This window comes from Gallus gallus, chromosome 4 (genome assembly GCF_016699485.2).
Source record: "Gallus gallus isolate bGalGal1 chromosome 4, bGalGal1.mat.broiler.GRCg7b, whole genome shotgun sequence".
NCBI classification, from domain to species: Eukaryota; Metazoa; Chordata; class Aves; order Galliformes; family Phasianidae; genus Gallus; species Gallus gallus.
Genome location: NC_052535.1, coordinates 82,347,432 through 82,367,562, shown reverse-complemented (window position 1 = coordinate 82,367,562; position 20,131 = coordinate 82,347,432). Strand labels below are relative to the sequence as shown.

Sequence of the window (20,131 nt, the reverse complement as noted above, 5' to 3'; positions counted from 1 at the left end):
AAAAGGCTCAAATTAAGCTGCTGTGAAGGAAGAGCATTATACTTTTTTTACCATTATGATCCAGTGGCTGAGCAGAGCTTCCAGAACAGCTGCATGCTCCATGGCACGCTGTACTACCACGTGTGTTGAGGAGAGAAACAGACTGGGAATGAATTGATCTGCGAAGGAATTCTGTGCAGCCAATCTAAGCCACGGGCTGTTATGCTCAAGTGTTTTCCAACAGACACCAACAGGGGAAGGTGGCATGATCTTGCAACAGGAAAGTGTGTGCTGCTCCATTCAGAAAGCAGTGCTTTCAATTTGGGACTGGGCCACGCTGTACTCAGTACTCCAACAGTGTAAACATCCCATGGAAAGTGGTCTAAAATAGAGTTGGAGGTGCCAACACAGTATGTGGAGGAGAGGATGGAACAAGAAACCCACAGAAGAGCATCACCTCCTGCAGACTAAGCTGGTACCTCAGTGTCAACCCCAACCAGGGACATTGGGTCACCACATACTTTGTGCTCAGAACACGTCTGGGAGACATTAATCCACTCTGCTGCAAATCTGGTGCAAGCCCTGAGCCCAGCACACAGCTGGCCCTAAACAGCAGAGCCATGCTACTGACCTGCAGGTATGTTCATGAGCTCTGCACACCATGGTAGGCATCACTGCTCCCAGTGCTCATCTGAGGGCATGCAGAGAGATGTCAGGTTGGGATTCAGTCAAGGATTCCCATTGTGTTATGCAGGTCAAGCTTCAGAAACAGCTCCTTAAAGCCCATTAGCTGACTAAATACATTACAAAATAAATAATCAAGATCCACCTCACTTGCTAAGCTTTAAAGGCACACTGCACTTGCACAGGTTGCCCAGAGAAGTTATGGGTGCCCCATCCCTGGAGGTGCTCAAGGCCAGGCTGAATGGAGCCCTGGGCAGCCTGATCCTAGTGGGTGGCAACCAGCCCACGGCAGGAGGTTGGTTGGAAGTAGATGATATTTAAGGTCCTTTCAAACCCAATCCATTCTGTGACTCTATGACTGTCTTTTCCATATCTAATCCAGCAAATCTCTTCCTTCTCCAATTAACAGAGCAGCCACCAGCAAGCATCTCTTCTCCTGTTTGCAGAGGGCAAGCACCAAGCTGTTGTCCGTATGGTTGAAGGTGCCCACTGACCTCTGATTTGTACAAGAGCAGAACCTCTCTTCTTACCATGGTGGCTAAGAACTGGTCTGGTCAATTAGCAGATGCTGAGAGCATAAACCACCTTCCACATAGTCCATTAGAGGCTCAGAGGAAAAAAAGCATACACAAGGTTTCTCAGTCATCTTCCTTCTGCTCACTGTCTGTCCAGCCAGGAAGCGAAGGAGCCTGAACCCCTGCTGAGACCCTGCAGTTCAGCAGGGAAAGTGACATGACAATTTAGTCAAGAGAGTATTTCAGTCCATTTTTCATCACTAAGTAAAAGTTCTGTCCAAAACATGAGGCTCTGTGACACCTGGAATACAACACTCTTTGCAGATTAATTCCTAAGCTTCATCTGATTAATGCACCCCTGCTTCCCAGAACAGCAGTCTAAGTGGGAAAAGACTTTTGTTGGGAGTGCGTGGCCAGTGTCACGTTGCTGTGGGCACTGAAAAGACAACACTTCAGCACACTGGAATTTACAATAGCTACTGCAGCACGTCGTGCACGGCAAGCCACAGGTCTGACATCTGCTGAATACCTGGGGATGAGGAAAGGTGAGGAAAGAACAGTGCTGTGCAAAGCTCTGAACATTCTGATTTCATTGATTCCATGGATTCATCAGACTGAAAAACATGGGACAATTCAACAAAACCACAGGATTAAGCTTTCAGTTCCAGGGGTTCAGAATTTTAAACACTTTGCTCAACGAGCTCCAGAAAATACTTCTTAAGGCATTTTAAGACATGAACCCCAACGTATGCTTTGCTCCTCAGCTGGAAGCCTGAGGTTAAAGTACAGGCAAGAAGGGGTTTGAGCTGGCTGAGGCCACACCATTCAAGATCCTCCAAGAGGCAGAACTAACCAGGAGGGAGCAGGTATTTGAGCCATGCGCCTGCCTGCCCACAGAGGCAAGTCAGACTCTTATGCATCATCTTGTTTAAGCAGTGCAAAGGTATGTTTACTGCAGTTCATCTGAAAACCGCCTTACACCAACAGGAGGGTGTAGAAAGTCCTTCATTTGATGAGAAATGGGTAACAGTGTGGAGGTTCTGTTCTGCTTGTAAGACAATGTGGTTCCCAAGACTCACTGTCTGGATGGTTTACGTGCAGTCTGCACATGTCCTAGCAATGGCAGCAGGTTTTATAGACCCATTACAACAATATCTGTACCAGGTCAGCAAGACCCATCCAGTTCAGCAATCTGTAGGCAATAGCAGTCAGATCTGGATGCTAAGGAGAAACATTATACTGACAAAGGAGTGAAGCGTACTGTTCTGTACTGCAAGTTCATACTGCCACTTGCAGAAGCAATTCCACCCTGTCCTGAAGCTGGCATTAGGGCGTGCCTGCCACAGTCAGATGGGTCAGGAACATGAACTGAGAGAAGCAGCAAGCCTCCCAAATCAGTCTGCACAGGGCCACAGCCAGGCTGGGCTGCACTCATGATGATGCCCAGCAGGAGGACACACATGGGTGATCCTCCCATGGAAGCATCCTATGTCCTCAGTTTCCAGCAGACCCTTGGGGGATTTCCTGAGCTGCACTGTAACCTTTAAATGTGATGGATCAATGCAGTTGGATCTTTGTGCGGCACAACACTACTAACTGCAACGGTAATTTGGGTTTTGAAAAGGCAGCTCATAGTAAAAATAAACATTAAGTATTGTTTTGGTATGCTGTTATTCCAGTGACCTTTAGTTCTAAGTTTATCAGCAACTGGTGAATGCACACTTTTTATTAACCCTGCAATTTACTAACACAGAGAAGCACAGACAGAATTTAAAGACCACCATGCACTCTCCAAACAAGTAACCCTTTACGTGGGAAATTAACGTAACAATGAATGTGACAGTGCTCCTGGCAAGCTCAGCTGCACTTCTTTCATGATACAACTGATGACCTATGAGTATTTAACTTTGCAGGCACCCACTCTTATTTACCAGCTAATGTTGTACATCACAGTGCTTCCATTAAAACATATATACATTTAATCAAAACACGTATTTATATATGCATGTCTGCTTCATACACACAGTGATGTTTGCCTGGCATGACTTCAGGCTTAAGAACTACCCAAAGCACGACACATAACCAAGGACCACATTACCCTCAGCACACACAGGAACACTTTCAGCCCCCCCAATCAGCACTGTAAAACACTATAGATTAGGCTCATTTAGAAAAGTCAAAGTTTTTCTTCTACTAAAATGTTCTACAAGTCACTGTATCTCATGTATTTCCCATCCTGATACTGCACTTTTAAAAATCTCAGACTGTCTCCCACAGCCTGCCCAGGTTTATGCAGCATCACCGCTTCTAGCAATATGAAACAGCATGTTTTGAGCTTAAGCAAACTGTTCCTTGTCCCACACGACACCCAGAGTACAGCTGAATACCTCTACTCTTCCCCCTTTCAGAGCAGCATCCCTCGGGAAGCAGGGCAATGTCCCTAGAGCAGCCCTCTCCCAGGGACCACGCCTGCTTTCCACCGGGATGGGATGTGCTGATTCCTGCAGCAGAGCACTTGCAGGGATGCTGCAGGGCTGGGCACTGCCCGTCGGAGACCTGTGGTCCATTTGCTCAGAGACATCAGGCAGCTCCCTCTTAGTTATATTCCCTAGTGCCTCACCGGGGTTTACTTGTTAGGAATGCACAAAGGACAAGTTTTACTGCTGCTGATCCACTCCTTCCCGCATTCTTGATTAACAAACGAACAAAACCCAAAGGGAAAAATCCAAGTGACCTGGAAGGGGCAGGAGATAACTGTCTGCCTAAATCAAGCCAAAGCACTTGCTCGGCTTAAAGATGGGAAAAGCAGTGTGATCCCTGTCCATTTTGAGGAACACTGCAACAGAAGCTTTTTCTTCATTTCCTCACTAACTCTTAAGAGCCGTGCTTTAAAATTGTCCAATTTTCAAAGGCTTTGCCATCCAAAGGGTGAGATCTCAACCTCACAGAGCTCCACACAGCCAGGCAAAAGGAGTGAAACCTCCTGGAGGGCCGGCCCTGATATGGCTGTGCGGGGCTGCATGTGCTTTGCAGAAGGGATACACCATTGTGAGGCCACTTTCTCCTACAGCACTGCACCAGGAGCAGGGCTGAGTCCGGCATGAGTACCACACTAAGATCCCAATGCAGTCCCAAGAAGGATATACCTTGCTTTTTCATGCCGTAGTACAGAACTAGCTTAAAATAATGCAAAGGAATGAGGTTAAGACACTTGAATCTCTCATGGATTCTTGGTTTTCACACAGTGAAAGCCAAATTCCTCCATACAGGTGTCAGGTTAGGGCCACTTCAAAATTTCCTTGCAAGAAGTCCTGAGTACCAATGCACCTCCTATTTACACTGCTCAGTGAGAGCCTATGGATACAGAGCTCTAGAAACACTAACAAACAATATATACATGTATATTATTGTATATTATTCACTGTATCATTAGGAACTAGTTACTTTTGAGTGCCATTCTGACTGACCTGCCTTCAGCTATTACAGTGTCATCTAGAACATCACTTAGTAAGAAGTTTTTCACTCAGAAGGTGGTGACGCACTGGAACAGGTTGCCCAAGGAGGTTGTGGATGCCCCATCCCTGGAGGCATTCAAGGCCAGGCTGGATGTGGCTCTGGGCAGCCTGGTCTGGTGGTTGGTGACCCTGCACATAGCAGGGGGTTGAAACTCAATGATCATTGTGGTCCTTTTCAACCCAGGCCATTCTATGATTCTATCACCTGTCCTTAGGACAGATTTCTTTCCTCTCTGCTTTTTATTTGGGGGTTTCCTGCTTCATGGCTGTGAGGTGTGAACTTCATGGCACCAGAGTGGACAAGTCATCAATGGATGAGTCCTTACAGAGTTTCACCAAGACCGACCACGTTCAAGTTCTCAGCAGGGCATCCTACTGAGGCTTGTATCAGAGAGAAAGGAATTTGACAAGTGAAGTGCTGACAAACACGTTGCTATCGTTTTGATCTCAAGTCTATCCTACAAGAAGAATTTTGCTGGAATTATATCCCTGTTTCCATTTGCCTTCCTCTCAGCACCCCCTCAAGAGCGTACCAACCACCAGCCCAGCACATAACACACGCAGAGAGCAGGCGCTGCCCTTCCCACTGACGTCAAAGTCGGACATAAAGCCCCACGTGTGACACAGAGCAGCACAGCGCTCCGCTGAGCGGCCGCGTGGCGCTTTGGCTCTCTGGGAGCACGGGAGGAGAGCAGCCGCCGCTGCCCCAGGGCCTCGCTGCGGCTGGGAGCCATTAAACTTTACAAGATGCCTGATGGATTTTAATGCCATTTGAGTAAAGCACAGCGAAGAACAGTACGGTCGGTATTATCAGCTCATAAACCCACTGTGCTGGAGGAGGGGGCTGTTAAAAAACAGATTTTACAAGAGTCCTTCATGCCAATCCATTAGGTAACTAGAATTAGGCCCATCTTGCTTGCTTTGGGAACACCGGTTTGCACATACAGCACACTTGCACTGGTTTGCCACTCACACCAATCACCACTAATAATAAAATCACCAGGAGTAATAAAATCTGGCTTCAAGTGCAGCGAAACCTGAGGAGATGCAGCAAGAAGCAGCAGCTACAAGTGTTAGTTGTGTAACCACAAGCACACCTCGCAGTTCACCTATTTTGACCTTGAGATGGCAGAGAAAAGAGATCTAACGTGACAAATGCTACCCAGTGCACCACTATGGAGATACAATGCAGAACTGAAAGCAAGAACAGAACTTGAACAACGAGCAGATCCTGCTCGTGCATCTGCTGCAAATGGTGCTGTGCTGCTGCAACACAGTGTGGTGGGGTAGGGGGAAGAGGAGGCTCAGGGTGGAGAAATGACCAGGGGAAAAAGGACAGATGGGTGCTTTGGATGGTGACAAGTCAGTAATGGCAGAATGGGAGGAAAGGAGGAATAGAAGTATCCAGAGAAAGGATGGAAAAGAGTGAGACAGTGAGAAAGAAGCATAGTTGGGGCCAAAGGTGGTTTTTGTTTAAAAAAAAAAAAAAAATTGAGACCAAAGGGCAGAATTCTGCATAAAGCTTTTTTCTTGTGGACTCATCTCACTGCCTGAGCCACTGCCCTCTGCAGCCCAGGCCTGAGCCACCCCAGTTCCTCCCATCCCCAGAATGACCACGTGGCCGTTAGGCAGGGCCACATTTACTCATATTACAATTAAACTACAGGAAAGCATGTTGGCATGCGAGGGAAGTGATGAGCGAGCTGCTGCGTCACTGTGGCCACAGAACACATTGAAAAAAAGAAGAGACAAAACGTGAGAAAACCCCCAGTGAGCTCAGCCTGGCGGTGCCATCAAAACCAGCCATCAGCCACCTCTCACACACTCAGAAGCAGGCAGCTACGCATAGCTCATCCACACTCATGTACACACTCCTGTGATCCGTGAAACCCAAAATACCACGAACTAACGAAAAAGGACAAAAGCATCCCAAAGGATGTGGATAAAAACGATCCCAAAGACCTTTCTCTATAGTGCATGCAAGGCAGTGATCCCACAGCGTGGGGCCGGGCACCTTCAGCACGCTGCAGTAAGCTGTGTGCATCTTCAGGCACTGCATGCTGCAGGCAGACCTCACCTGCCAGCAAACCCCAGCAAAGCACAACAGTTTCCAGAACTGGGCAAATATGGGGCCTTTACAAACAACGTCTTTGGGGTCTAATGAATGCCCACAGTAAATGCAGAGTTTCCCAGCATCGATTGTCCCACATCAGAGCTGCAGTTCAGGAGCCCATCCGCAGCTCTGTACCAGCAAGGAGGCAGTGCAAGGGGAAAAACATCTCCATCCGTACCAATATGCAATACAAGTTGCAAGATCAAAATTAACTGTACTTTAGGCATGCTTTTAAAACAATAAATACTTCTGCGTGACATATTGTTCCCCCAAAATAACCCGCCTTAATCACAATATACCTCCAGCAAATAGTTGCTGCAGTTGGATTCTTTATTAGTAACAGCGCAGTTAACCAGTTACAGCTTTAATTAGGCAAAAGCTAATTACCAGAGGTGATTCAAAAATAGCACATTGAACAACACAAAGAAAAGCCAACAGAAAAGCAGCACAATACCTATTAGATTTTAGTTGGTAAAAAAAAACCACACTTTTTGGTGCAGAAAGGAAAGGTTTCCAACAGAATATTCTGAGCTAAGCACTGTCACTCTGACGTCAGCCACACATCCCTCAAGTTGCTTTTCTCCCAGGACTTACCTATGTTTTTCTAGTTCGTTGTGTGAGGACCTATGAAAAAAAAGAGAAGCAATATTAGAGGACAGGATAAATACCAGGATTTGGAACATTTAAAAACCAACACCTGCACGAGAGCTCTCTAAAATACATACTTCTATGTATTATGAAACAGCTTTGCTTTCAAATTACTTTTACATCTCTGAAATATTTCAAGGTACCAAGTTAATCTCCACGAGTAAACGGTGGGTTGGGGGGAATTATAATAAATTTGCATTAATACAGTTTTCAATAGATTCCAAGAGTGGATTGGACATGGAAAAAAAAAATGATCAGGTTAGTATTAAAAGCAGCCCACGAGATTTTTATCTGCAAAGAAAAGCTGTGAGGGGGCAGCAGTGTTAGGAGATCTGAGTGCCAATGATAAGGGAAAAAGCACCCAGCAAGCTGGCATTGGAGCCAAGGAGAAGCAGAGGGAGAAAGCAGCAGCCAAGCACTGCTGCTGACATCCTAGTGGCAAAATAGAGGAATGCTCTGAATCCTTCTGAGCCTACAAACAGAAGAAAAAGCCCAGTCCCTGAGCTGGCCAACACCGGTATGCTGTTCTCTTTCAAACTAACAGGCTTTGAGATGTGTTTTTTCCCCCAGCTGATGCCTCAGGTTTTTGCCATCAGAAGGCGGCCCCAACTTCTTGGGGATTTGTTTTTTTTTCCAATTGATTCAGCTGGAAATACCGATTTTATTTATTTATACAGCTCAGACTAAAGACATTCCCAAAACAAAGTTACTGTCACCACTTTGAACCCAGCAACTTCCTGGAGTGTTACTTCTGCCCAAGCAGCACCATGTGCAGAACGTAAGGATCACTATGGGGTGAGTGTGGATACCTCCGGAGCAACATCCCCTTGACCAACATGTGCCCCACGCAGTAGGAGCTGCTCTGTCTGTGCCCACTTGCACCCACAGTACCTTGATGAGAGCTCACCATGAACATTATCTCTCTGACCTCAGAGAGGAAAAGAGAAAGAGCTCATGCAAAGGAATAACCATTGAAGAAAGCCACAAGCAATTTATTTCAGGCCAGCACAGCTACCGATCCCACAATGAATTAAGTGAACACAATGAATTAAGCTCTCTGTGGGTTAAGGAAAACCCGGACACACACAAAGTTCAGCACTGATGCTGATCCGCTATCGACTGAGAGCATCCCAGTGTTACTACTGAGACACCAACTAAGCAACCATTACCTGCTATCATTCACTGAACAGCCTATGAATTATTTTTATAACTTGTTACATCAAGTGAACCACATCCAGATAGTACAGGTATTCCTCCAACACCACAAAAGCACTCCTGACTGATACAGTGAGACTGAGAATGGTTTATAAAGGTATTGTGAGCTATGCTGGCATATCAAGTTGGGGTTATTGCATTTTAACGTCCTCGTCATTCAGCCCCAGTAAGGTCCCTATTCCCATATACACTGAGATAGATCAAGCTTTAGCTCCACAAGAACCAAAGAACACCATATCCAACCAGCCAGTGCCCACAGAAACACACAGAAAACAAATGCTCAGTCTGGAACCGTTCTGCACAAAGACTGGGCAGGCAGTCACAGGGACAGTCATGGAAGACTGTGAAGGAGAAGCAACGCTGGCAGATGCAGCCAGGCCAGCTCTGGACCACACTGCCATTAACCAAAACAAATTGCTCCAACACCTGCCTTCTTGGGACACAGAACCCACCTTGATACCTGCAGCATGAGAGAACTGGTACCAGCAGGAGCTGAGCATGCTGAGCAACACTGAGCCCTTGGGGACAGCCTGGGAACCAAACCTGGAGAGCTGACATCTACCTGAGCCTTGTTCCATCTGCACAGCAGCCTTTCAAGAAGAGGAGGCTCAGGGGAGACCATATTGCTCTCTACAACTGTCTGAAAGGTGGTTGCAGCAAAGCGGTGGTCAGCCTCTTCTTCCATGTAAGCAGTGACAGGACGACAGGAGATGGCCTTAAATTGCACCAGGGGAGGTTCAGGTTGAATATTAGGAAAAGTTACTTCTCTAAGAGTGGAGAACAGACTGCCCAGGTGGTGGTGGAGTCACTGTCCCTGGAGGCATTCAAGAAACTTGGAGACGTGGTGCTGAGTGGCATTGGTTAGTGGGCATGGTGAGGATGGGTTGACAGTCGAACTGGGTGATCTTAGTGGTCTTTTTCAGCCTTAATGATTCTATGAAATGCCTTACAATCTGAAACTGCTCTGGAAGGATTAATCAGAAAGCACAATAGTTTTCATTCATTTGGTTTCTTTGGGGGAGGACAGATGAACCTCTAAATACTATTTACTTTCTCCTTCTACACTATAGCATATTACAATATCCATCTGCTTATGCTCCTAATGCAACTTGAAGTGAGGGAGAAGTTAGAACACAAACCAGCACTCCAAATGCTACCGCAATTTCAGAATGGAGGCTTTTATTATTTCACTGATAAAGGGAGTAGGCCAGGAGTAAGAACACAGATGGATACGTATGTTTGTAGAAGAATACATATATGTATTTATAGAGAAGAACCAGGCCAATGCAGCAGTTTCCAGACCAATGGTCTGTGGAGCCCTTCAAAAGTGGCTGCAAGAGAAGGAGGACTTCTGGCATCGAACTTAAGTCCATTCTGCTGGGTTCTGCATCTCCACGCACAACTTCAGGGAGTTGGGGGTAATGCTGGTAAAGGAGTCAGCAAAAAACCTCAGCTAAAAACGGGAAAGAGACACCAACAAACATCATCAACAAAGTAATAGATCCAGGAGATCGGGAGTGCTGCTGCTCAGTGTTGAGCTGTTTGCAGGCATGGTGGCCCAGGATAGTCCTAACACCATCCAGCAAAGGGCAAGCAATCAGCTAACAACCAAGCAGCAGTTTTCTTAGTGAATGCATTGTCCAAGGAAGGTATGGAAGAGGGAGAAGGAGCCAATAAAGCCAGAGAACCCTATGTCTGCACCTGAGCTGCCATGAGACACACATGCAAATGCTGCAGCCCACCTGCACTGCCCTGCACGAGGAGCGTAATGCTGAGCCTGTGTACACGTGCATCCTGCCCCGTGCTGACCGTTCTGGGGGCACTTTCCTAGTTATTTTAAGCTGAACACACCACTTACAGTGTGCTGGTGTGGAATTCATCCACCAGAAACAATTTCTGCATTCTCCTCACAGCCTTGCAGATTGGGCTGGCCACTTCCTTACACACAGCTCAGGCCCCTGGATCCAAGCTCAGGCTGCTAGATGATGGCCACGATTTTGTTTCCCCCCACTGACACCAACACTGCAGCTTCCAGGCACTGCAGGCTTAGCGCAGCTCATCAGTGGGGAAGGAGCAGTCGGTAAGATTTATCACATTAGGACCAAAAGCATCAGCCTTAAAAACAAGCTGAGGGATATTGATTGCTGTCCCTCTACCGACAGTTTTAGGAAAGCAGACTCAGAGGGATCCATCAAATTCAGAAAGCAGAGTCGCCGTCCCCACAGCCTGCTTCAGTGCTTTCTTCTCAGCCTTCCACAAAACAAAAAAGAACAGAAAAATAGAAGTCAGCTCTGATCCCTGCACCGCGTGGGCACAGAGTGACATCTGCGCAGAGCCAGGGGCTCGCTCTGCAGGGCACGTGCTGCCTCTCGCCGTGAGCCAACACTAACAGAGGAACCCGGATACGGAGCTCTGTTTTTATTTGAAACACCAAATGCAGCTTTCACCCCTTTTTACACATAGCCCTTCACCAGAGCGCAGCAAAAAGTACAGTCCTATTTATATAACACTCCGACCAAAACACTGACTTTAATAGAAAAGATATATTTATGAACAGGCCTTTATTTTGCTTTTTCCCCCCCCTTCCATAACGCAGCTCCTAAAGGAGCAGGCCAACCACTGCACCACTGACGTCCAATTCCTTTCTCCACGACTCAATGTAACCGTGACCTCAGTGGACTGGCATCCAACACACTGATTTTGGTTCTCATTTTACCTTATTTCTGACCCTTTCGGGTCAGGGATGCTGCTGTCCCTGGGCTCGTACCCTGCTGTGCCACCAGCTGCATGGCAGTGCAAATCCACCTCACTCAGGGTGAGAATACAGGATTCCAGCACCAAGTCCTTTCCCATTGTCTCCTCTTCCCTTTTCTTTATAGAAGCACAGAAACGTTTGGGCTTTAAAGTGCACGTGAACAGGACACAAGAAATCCAGCTACCTGTAGGCCAAGCTGGGTTCCTACCTGAGCCTCGCTAGCAAACGTCACCACACTTCCAATCTGTGTTGTGCTCCTCCTTGGCACGCTGCACACGTTATCTGTCCATTTCACAGCAACCTCAGGGAGACATCCAAAGGTTTGTTATTAAAATTTCCAAGGCACAACCCCGCTAAACCCAGCTGTTTGTTTTATGTCCTTTCTGTAATTCCAGATAGACGTTAACCAGAGTTATCAGACTGCACTGTACTGCTTTAGGAGCTACAGTTATTGCTCGGTGAAGAGGAGACATTTATTATCCTGTGGTCAAGTACATGATAAGCATTTGTGTAACAAGATGCGAGCTGGGTTCACCTTTCCTCCCCACAAAAGTCAATTGCAGGCTTCTGCCTCTCTCAGATCTGTTCTCCTTGCACAACAAACATGCAGCTTTGCTGGCCACAGGATTTGGGTCAGAACTATTGGAGGAGCACAAGTCTGAATCTCAGCAACGGACATCAGAGAGAAAATGGAGCAGCCTGGTTCGTGGGACACAGTAACGAGCACACTGCAGGAAACGTGGCCAGAAGAAATCACATAAAAACAGATAATTTTCATATAGAAGAAGATGGCTAAAAAATGTCTGCTAGCCACTAACCACCCTGCAAATACCCTGCTGAGCAACAAGCTGCTAAAGAACACTTCCAGTTTTGATCTAAAGGAATCAGTAGGCAAAGCAAAAATGTGGAATTCCTGCAGTGGACAGTAGGCATATAGATTCTGATTGATTAAATGCAGTTATCCTGCTATTTTTCCTGCTATGAATCCAAATCTGTCTTTTAATTCCTATAGGGAAGCAGGCAGTGCTTCAGCCCAGACTTCATTGCCCTGTCCCAAAGGTCAGCAGCCTTCCTCCCATTCTGCTCTCAGGAATCCCAGCCAAGATGCACCCCGTTCGGCAGGAGGATGGAGGCTCCAGGTATCATGACAACACCGTATCAGTAGGGGAAGCAGCACCTTGGTGAGCAATGAGGCCCTTCAGCCCCAGCTCTCAGACCCACAGCCAGAAAATCTGGAGCAGCTGCAGGGGTGCTCCGAGCCCCCACAGGCAGGCAGCGTGGGGAGGAACTGCAGAGCAGAGCGGTGCGTGGCACAGCCTCCTGCTGCTGACACTTCTCCCCTCCTCCCCTTTCCTCATTTTCCCAAAATGAGGAGGAAGATGTTTTTCATGCTTTAATATATATATACATATATATATTTAGCTCATGAAGCGTGCAAAACATACATGTATATATATATATATCAGTTTTTAATCTGATCAGACAGTATAAACAAAGGGAGCTGAGGATGCTGCAAGCAGCAGGACATAAAAACAGATGACGAAAACAACCAAACCCCTGCAGTTTTGAAACGTGCAGTTCTCTGCTCCTTTCCTTCCCCTCCAACCTTAAGCACGTATTTTTGTATTTAAGAAGAAGAATGCAATCACTAGGAATAAACTTCAGACACATATGCACTCTGCCTGAATCTGATGCTCCAAGCCTAGAAAAGGGTTGAAGCAGAACAAGAACGACAAACGCTTTGCCCAGTGCTTCACATCACCACGACCACTCCAGATCCTCTGAACTTTGGCCAGTCGTCTGCCCCTGGTAATCTCCAAGTCGCTTAGGGAGACTTAACGGCATTACCCAAACTCCAGTCTGGGGTTCAGACCCTGCAGCCTATCAGCTCCAAATAATAATAATAAACAGCGATGCTGGTGTACTTCGTGGGGTTTAGACTGCATGTTCTAACGTAAAGATCATTTTCCTTCCTGGACTTCAAGCTCAGAGGCAAAGGTGAGCAGCAATAGCTCTAAGTGGGGATGGGGGCAAGAGATAGGATGCACGCAGAGGTGCCCACACAGCTCTGCAGGCACACTTGCTCCTCATGTAGCAGGGCGCTGTATTTCAGCAATGCGTCTTCACTCACAACCCGACAGCATCCACGCCACGCAAGACAAACCTAGCAGTGCTGCCTCAGGGCTCAATTTGGGAAGCACCACTTCGTCCCATAACACAAACTCAGCGCTGATCTAATCACTGCAGCAAGGAGGAAAGAAAGCGCAAGGAAATGTATAGGTGGCACGTCACAGGACTGCATGCTGGAGGCTGGCACTGCTGCACGGTGAGGATCAGAACGAAAGTCTGAGCAGGTAAATACAGGATGCAGGATGCTAACAGCAAGCAGGCACGCATGCCTCAGCTTCCATAGCACGAGCAAATCTGTGACCAGAAATCTTTTAATTCTGCTGTATTTGATAGGTTACAAATCCTCTCCTAAAAACTCTGAAAAGCAGCTTACAGTTCAGACAAATAACCATTTTGCAGGGATGACAAGAGAACTAAGAAAGGAAATGATGGAATAATAGCTCTCTAAGTAACACAGCTTTCCCAAACTCAGGAGACAGAAATAGTCCTTAAGATGCAACGAGCGCTTTGCGGTGGGAAATCCTAGGAGCCCTGTTTAGATTAACCATGAATTTGTTTCAAAAGGCAGTCAGCATCCTTTGTGAGTAAAATAGCTAGAAACCTCCAGGAGCAGAGTCCCAGGAAACATCTCCCACTCCTGACGACTCTCTAAAACGAACTGACATCTCCATACTCTGAAATGAGACAAAGAATTCAACTAAACCCAAAACAACATCCGAGTGCTGCAGTGAGAACGCAGCAGAGTGCCTGACTTACAGCAGGGGACGGGGAACCAGCAGCTCTCTGAGAGGCACTGCTCAGCTGCGGTGGGCAGGAGTGGGGTGCCAGCTCTGGCCTCCCAGGGAGCCAGCTGCCAGCTTCTGATTTCAGTCTGCACCTCGGGCACCCTGCAGGATTCCCTGCCGGGGGAGCGAGAGCAGCGCGAGCCCACCGAGCTCACGGCCGCTTTGCAAAACAAGTCACGTGCAAGCCGAGTTCACGTTAGGCTATTCCAGAGGAAGCACCGTGCCCAGCGGAGCCGGCGGTGGGGCCAGGCCCAGCCGGGCACAGCGACTCCGGAGCAGCCCTGGAAGAGCCGAGCAGCGCGGAGCGGAGCAGCAGAGCGAGGGCTGGAGGAGTTCCCAGGCGGGGGCCGGCACTGTCCCTGTAAGACAGCCTCCTGCACGTACACAGCCACTGCCGGAGCAGCAAACAAAGCTGCAGAGAGCCTGCGCGCAGCCGCCCTCCGCTAATGCCATCGCAGCACAGGTAGCGCTGCGGGGAAAAAAAACAACAGGCGACGGCACAACGAGGCAGGCGACGGCCACGGCGGGCCACGCGGTGTGACAGCGGCGCACGTTGGCCGCGCTCCAGCACCGGGTCGAGCTCGCTTCGGCGCCTTCTCACTGCGTACCTAAGGGAGAAGTTCAAGCACGGGGTCGGGACTGTCCCGTGCACGCGGCGATCCTGAGGCCCCACGGGGGGAAGGTTATAAATAAATGCCGGGGGGGTGGAGGAGGGGGGGGTGGGGGATTGAATTAGTGCCATGCAAAGAAAGAGCTGCGTGGGGCCCGGGCGAGGCGCCGGCAGCGAGCGCGGAGCGGAGCAGAGCCATGGGGGCGGCCGGCCGGGAGGAGATGGTGTACGCGTGGCAGTGTTTATGTGAGAGATCAAAACAGAGCCAAGCCCATCCAGGGAAAAATGGCGACTCCCGGGATGGGGGAGCCGAGCCACGGGGTTGGCTGCCGTTTGGATGGATGGGACACGGGACAAGCATTGTGGGGATGCGGTGCGTCGGTTACCTGTTATTCGGGGACTTTCTGGCCATGGAGCCTGCCTTTGTTTTCTTTCTGGAATAGTCACTATCGAAGGGTAACACTGATGCATAGCCATGTTCTGCTTCTAGGGACAAAGTCAGCATTAGTGGCAATATATTTTTTCCATGCATTTTTTTCCTCCTTTGCAGGAACGCTATGGGGTAAAGAACAGAATTTGTTGCGGTTGATTTGGTGGGATTTCATTCCGGCATCCCTGAGCGCACCACACGCACACGCACAGAAAGGCCACGGCGCGGGCACAAAGCGCAACGCCACCCCGAGTGCCACCGCCGGAGGATCCCCCCCCATCCACGCGGGTCAGAAGCACAAAAAACAACGATAAAAAATATATATGTGTGGGGAAAAAAGAAAAAAAAAAAAGAAAAAAAAAGAAAAAAAAAACAAACAACAAACACGGAGCACGGCGGAAAGGCGAGCGCCGTGCCCGCCCCGCGCGGCGGCCCTGGGGCAGGTGGGGCGCGGGGCCCGGCCCGGCCGCGATCGCCTCACAACAAAGGGAGAGCGGCTCGCGGCGCTCAGTACCTCGGTCTCTTCTCTCCAAGTACTCGGCCGCCTCCAGGAGAATTAACAGAGAGTTCAACTCCATGGCTGCGTGTGAGAGGAGAGGAGAGCAGAGCCGAGCTATGCCGAGCCGCGCTATGCCGAGCTGAGCCGAGCCGTGCCGAGCTGAGCCCCCCGCAGCCCGGCCACTCCGCTCCGCGCCGCGCCCCGCGCCGAGTTCACGCGCGGGGGACTTCCAAGTCCCCAGTTATAAGGCACCTCTCTCAACCTACATTTGACACACAGTCGACAGGCAGCCCTCGCGGCCAATAGGAAAACGGGGTTCAGTGAAGGGGCGGGACGAGGCGCCTCCATGGGGCCAACCGGCGGCCAGAGCCCCCCTCCCTTTTCCTCTGGCTGGGGCAGGGAATGTTGACAGATCCCCATCTCGCCTCCCATTGGCTGGCCACTATAGTAACAATTTAGAAGCCGAAGCTTAGCAACAGCACGTGGTGGCCCGGCCCCTTCGCGCGCCGATTGGCTCGCTTCTTGCATGTTAAGCAGCTACTTGGCGCTGATTGGCTCCGTGGGCACTATGCAAATGACAGCGGGGAAGGAGCCAATAGGGCGGGAGGGGCGTAGCATACAGCCGGGGAGGTGCAGAGGGCGGGGACAGCCAATGGGCGTGGAGGAGGCGCGGCGTTGCCGTGAGGAAGAGGCAGGCGGGGCGGGGCGGGGCCTCGCAGCACCTCCCCTTAAAAACAAACCTTCAGCCAAGCAGCGCGCCTCGGGAAAGCCGTGAAAAAAGGGAGAAAGGGACCGAGGAAAACAAAAGAAAGCGGGGCGGAGGAGGCTGAGCGCTCCCGCGCGGCCTCTCCTCGCCGCGGTCCGAGCTGTGGGACGGAGAGGCCGTGCCGCCGCCGAGGAGAAGCAGCAGGCCGCGCGCAGGGAGTGCACTGCGCGTGCGCGGGGCGGGGCGCGCATGCGCCGTTTGGCGCAGTGGGCCGCGTGGGACGCGGTGCGCGCTGTGCGCTGTCAGCTCAGCGCCAGGCGGCTGTCAGCACAGAGCTGCCCTCAGCGAGCGGGAGGGCCGCTCAGAAAGAAGTGGATCGGGATGGCAAAGACGCTACCAATTGGATAGCGGGGATCTGCGTTAAAAAAAAAAAAAAAAAAAAAAAGCCTGGCGCGCCTATCTGTGATCCCTCGCGGGCGGGAGGAGAACTGTAGCGCTGCGGAAGCAGAGTTGCAAACCCATCCTGCAGAAAAAGCAGCGTCAGAAACGCGGCAGCACCGCCCGCCCTGCCAGCACGTGCAGCTGCCTTCCGCCGCCGCCGCCCCGTACCGCCCCCGGCACGGCCGCCGCCGCCTCCATTCTCCTCCTCCTCCTCCTCCTCCTCCTCGTCGTCCCGCTGCTGCGGCGCTGGGCAGGAAGCCGCTCGCCGCCTCCCGCCGCCACCAGCACAGCTGCTGCCTGAAGATGCGCTGCCTTTCGCACGAGGAAGAAGTTTTAAAATAGATGGCTTTTAAGCGGCGCTGCGTCTCCCGGCCTGCAGCCATCCCTGCTGTCATCAGCCCTCCTTGCCGGACGGCACCGGAACGCACGAGTGGCCCCGTTGATGTCAGTCGAGCTGTTTGAATGGGAGCTGTTAGGAGGGTTGCAGAACGTCGTGCTCTGCGTTTGTTCGTTAGCAAAAGACATCAGCTCCCGCGGGCTCAGTCACAGGTTCGTTTTGAGAGCGGAACGGCAATTCAGGTTGAAAATAAAGGTGTTTTACCTTTTTGCTTTCTGCGGGAATGTAGTAAGGCTTCGTACAGGTAGGTTTCTCATTAAGTACTGCGTCCTGTTTATTTCCATGGGAACTACAACGGATAGAGCACCATAGCATTATTTGGTGGAAAAAACTCGCAGCTACGAAATGCTTTTTTCCAACAGTCACCACCATTAGCAAATGCATTGCATTTGCACCAGCAATAAACAAGAGCCTGCATGCTGCGCCCATAGCAGTCTGCACTAGCAGAGGCGATCACTGTCCCTGCTGCTGAAATGCACCGCCTGCTGTGCTCACATCCCCTCTTTGCTCTCCAGAAACGTTCAGCGAGCATCGATGAATGTCAGTGGCTGCAATTCTTTCCCACGTGGAGGAGTTCAATTTCACACCTTTGCTTCATGCACGCGCCTGTGTTAGATGCCACGTTGTCAGGCTGCCCCTCTGCTGCCATCTGTCACACAGCGACAACATGTAATAGAACGTTGGTGGGAAGGTTCAACCTCTACTGCGGTACCACCACCATCTGCCTCTGATGTTGTGGGCCAACATCATAAAACAGGAGGCACTACTTTCGGAGCAACCCTCGTACGTTACACCTGGTATTTCGCTAGTCTGTATCTTTGCCTCAGATAAGCGAATGTGATATGGCTGGTGAACACTGCTGATGGCACAGAATCGTTAAGGCTGGAAAAGACCACTGAGATCATCTCGTCCAACCGTCAGCCCATCCCACCATGCCCACAGACCACGTCCCTCTGTGCCACATCTCTCACACTTCCCTGGCCAGTCTGTTCCAATGCCCCGCCGCTCTTTCTGAGCAGAAACTGTTCCTAATATCCAACTCAAACTCTCTCAGGCACAATTTAAGGCCGTTACCTCTCATCCTATCTGGTCCGGTTTCCCAGGATGGGCCAAAATACAAGGCTGTAAAGAAAGCAGCCCTGTGGCTGTAATTTAAGAGAACGTTATATCTGCTTGGAAAAAAAGTGTGACTCTGAAAATTACACGGCAGAGAATTCAAAGTATGGATGGCAACAGTAAAAAAAAATAATTAAAAAAATGGCTCTAAAATTGTTTCCTTGTTGCCTGATCTGTTGAAATTCTGCATGAGGATGAGACAGGAAGGTGTTCACTGTAAAGCCATCAACATTAATGGTCGTTTTGCTGTTGTCTCCACTGGGAGTAGGTTTAGAAACTATTTCACGCTGCTTTCTTCTATAAAATAACACGAAACTACATATGCATAGTTCTGCAGTGTCCACAGAGGAAAGGAAGTTCCCTTTGCCTGACTGCGTGCAATAGGGCACATAGCAGAGAAAACAGAAGGGTACACAGATAAGGCAGTTCAGATAATGCAGAAGTTCACTTCTGTAGCCGGTGAACCAGCAGTGCCTCAGATTTGCAGAGCATCTGTATTTCTCAGTATGTGTGTCTAAATGCATCTTATAGTCTTTTATACCCACGCTGTGCAGTCACACGACCAGAAAGGAAGATAAATGCAATGGGTGTGCAGATGTACCTGTGTGAAAGCAGGGTGCACTTGTACCTAAAGCAGGGATTCAGCTATCACTTTGCCAAGGCTCTGAGGGCCTGAAGCTTCTCCTGCCCATCCCCACCACACTTGACCCACACTGTTCGCCTCTGAAGCTTGTGCATGGGTAACAGTCATGCAGTGGTGTTAAGGGCTACAAAATAGGCCCCCCTGCAGTCCCGAAAATAGCTGATTTCTGTTCATGGTGGCTCTCAGGCTGAGTTCTAATCTCTACTTTTTGCTTGGGCAATTAGTGCACGTGTGACCATCCGCAGACATACACAGACATACATAGCCCCTACAGATGACATCCAGAGTAAATGCACATGCATTTAGGTAGGAGTGGATCACACCATTTAGAATGGATTGGCTCACACCAAACAAATGCTGTACATTGTGCAAATGCACACATTAACCTGTAGTTGCACTGAAGGAGCTTTCTGTACAGCATGCAACAGCGCACTAGAGAACTTAGAGCAGGTTTACCAAGATACTTCCTCGAGTAAGTTCTTCTCATGAGGCATCATTACAACTTCCAAAACACATAGAATGAATTGGACTGGTTCTGGTTTTCTTTGTACCCCTGACCCAGGACTAGCTTCAGGGAGGTCAGCATAGAGGCACAGGTGGTTGTGAAACTGAACTACTGTGAGAACCGAAGGACATGCTCTAAGATGCACATGTGCTCAAAGGCTTTGCAGATTTGCATCTCTAAATAGCTCTTTTCCATTTCCACATGCAGGCAGCAGGAACAGCTGAGTGCTAAAGAAACAGCTGGCCTCCAGTGATAGAGGGTGGCTGTCACTTCATGGTGAAGTTTGCAAACCTTTATATTTAGAAACAGAAGGGAGAGCCATCAGTAGCCACACGCCACGACCTCCTGCTCTCCGTAGTTTACTCACAGCCTGCACTTTATGATTGGAGTGCCAGTACTTACCTTTTTAAATGCCATCAGACCTTTCCTTTCCAAAATCCATCAG

At 49.4% G+C, this 20,131-nt stretch overlaps 1 protein-coding gene and 1 long non-coding RNA gene across 6 annotated transcripts in view; one reads left to right on the top strand and one right to left on the bottom strand.

Moving 5' to 3' along the window:
- The window catches only part of MXD4 (MAX dimerization protein 4), a 38,237-nt gene extending 21,422 nt beyond the window's left edge, over positions 1 to 16,815 (bottom strand). Inside the window, exons 1-3 of one of the 5 annotated variants that reach the window (XM_040699062.2) lie at positions 16,145 to 16,815; positions 15,336 to 15,504; positions 7,401 to 7,430 (exon numbers count right to left, since the gene is read on the bottom strand). In XM_040699062.2, the coding sequence (XP_040554996.2) occupies positions 7,401 to 7,430; positions 15,336 to 15,504; positions 16,145 to 16,406 (461 nt within the window). In that variant the 5' untranslated portion in view covers positions 16,407 to 16,815. Of the gene's footprint in view, positions 1 to 7,400; positions 7,431 to 15,335; positions 15,505 to 15,893 lie in introns of all 5 variants that reach the window. The other 4 variants (XM_040699063.2, XM_015285898.4, XM_015285899.4 and 1 more) reach the window with 4 other exon arrangements.
- Positions 16,816 to 16,852: 37 nt separating this feature from the next.
- Positions 16,853 to 18,691, top strand: LOC121110567. Its single transcript, XR_005859972.2, has 2 exons — positions 16,853 to 17,574; positions 17,938 to 18,691. It is a non-coding gene; the product is annotated as an uncharacterized LOC121110567 (long non-coding RNA).
- Positions 18,692 to 20,131: the final 1,440 nt, after the last annotated feature.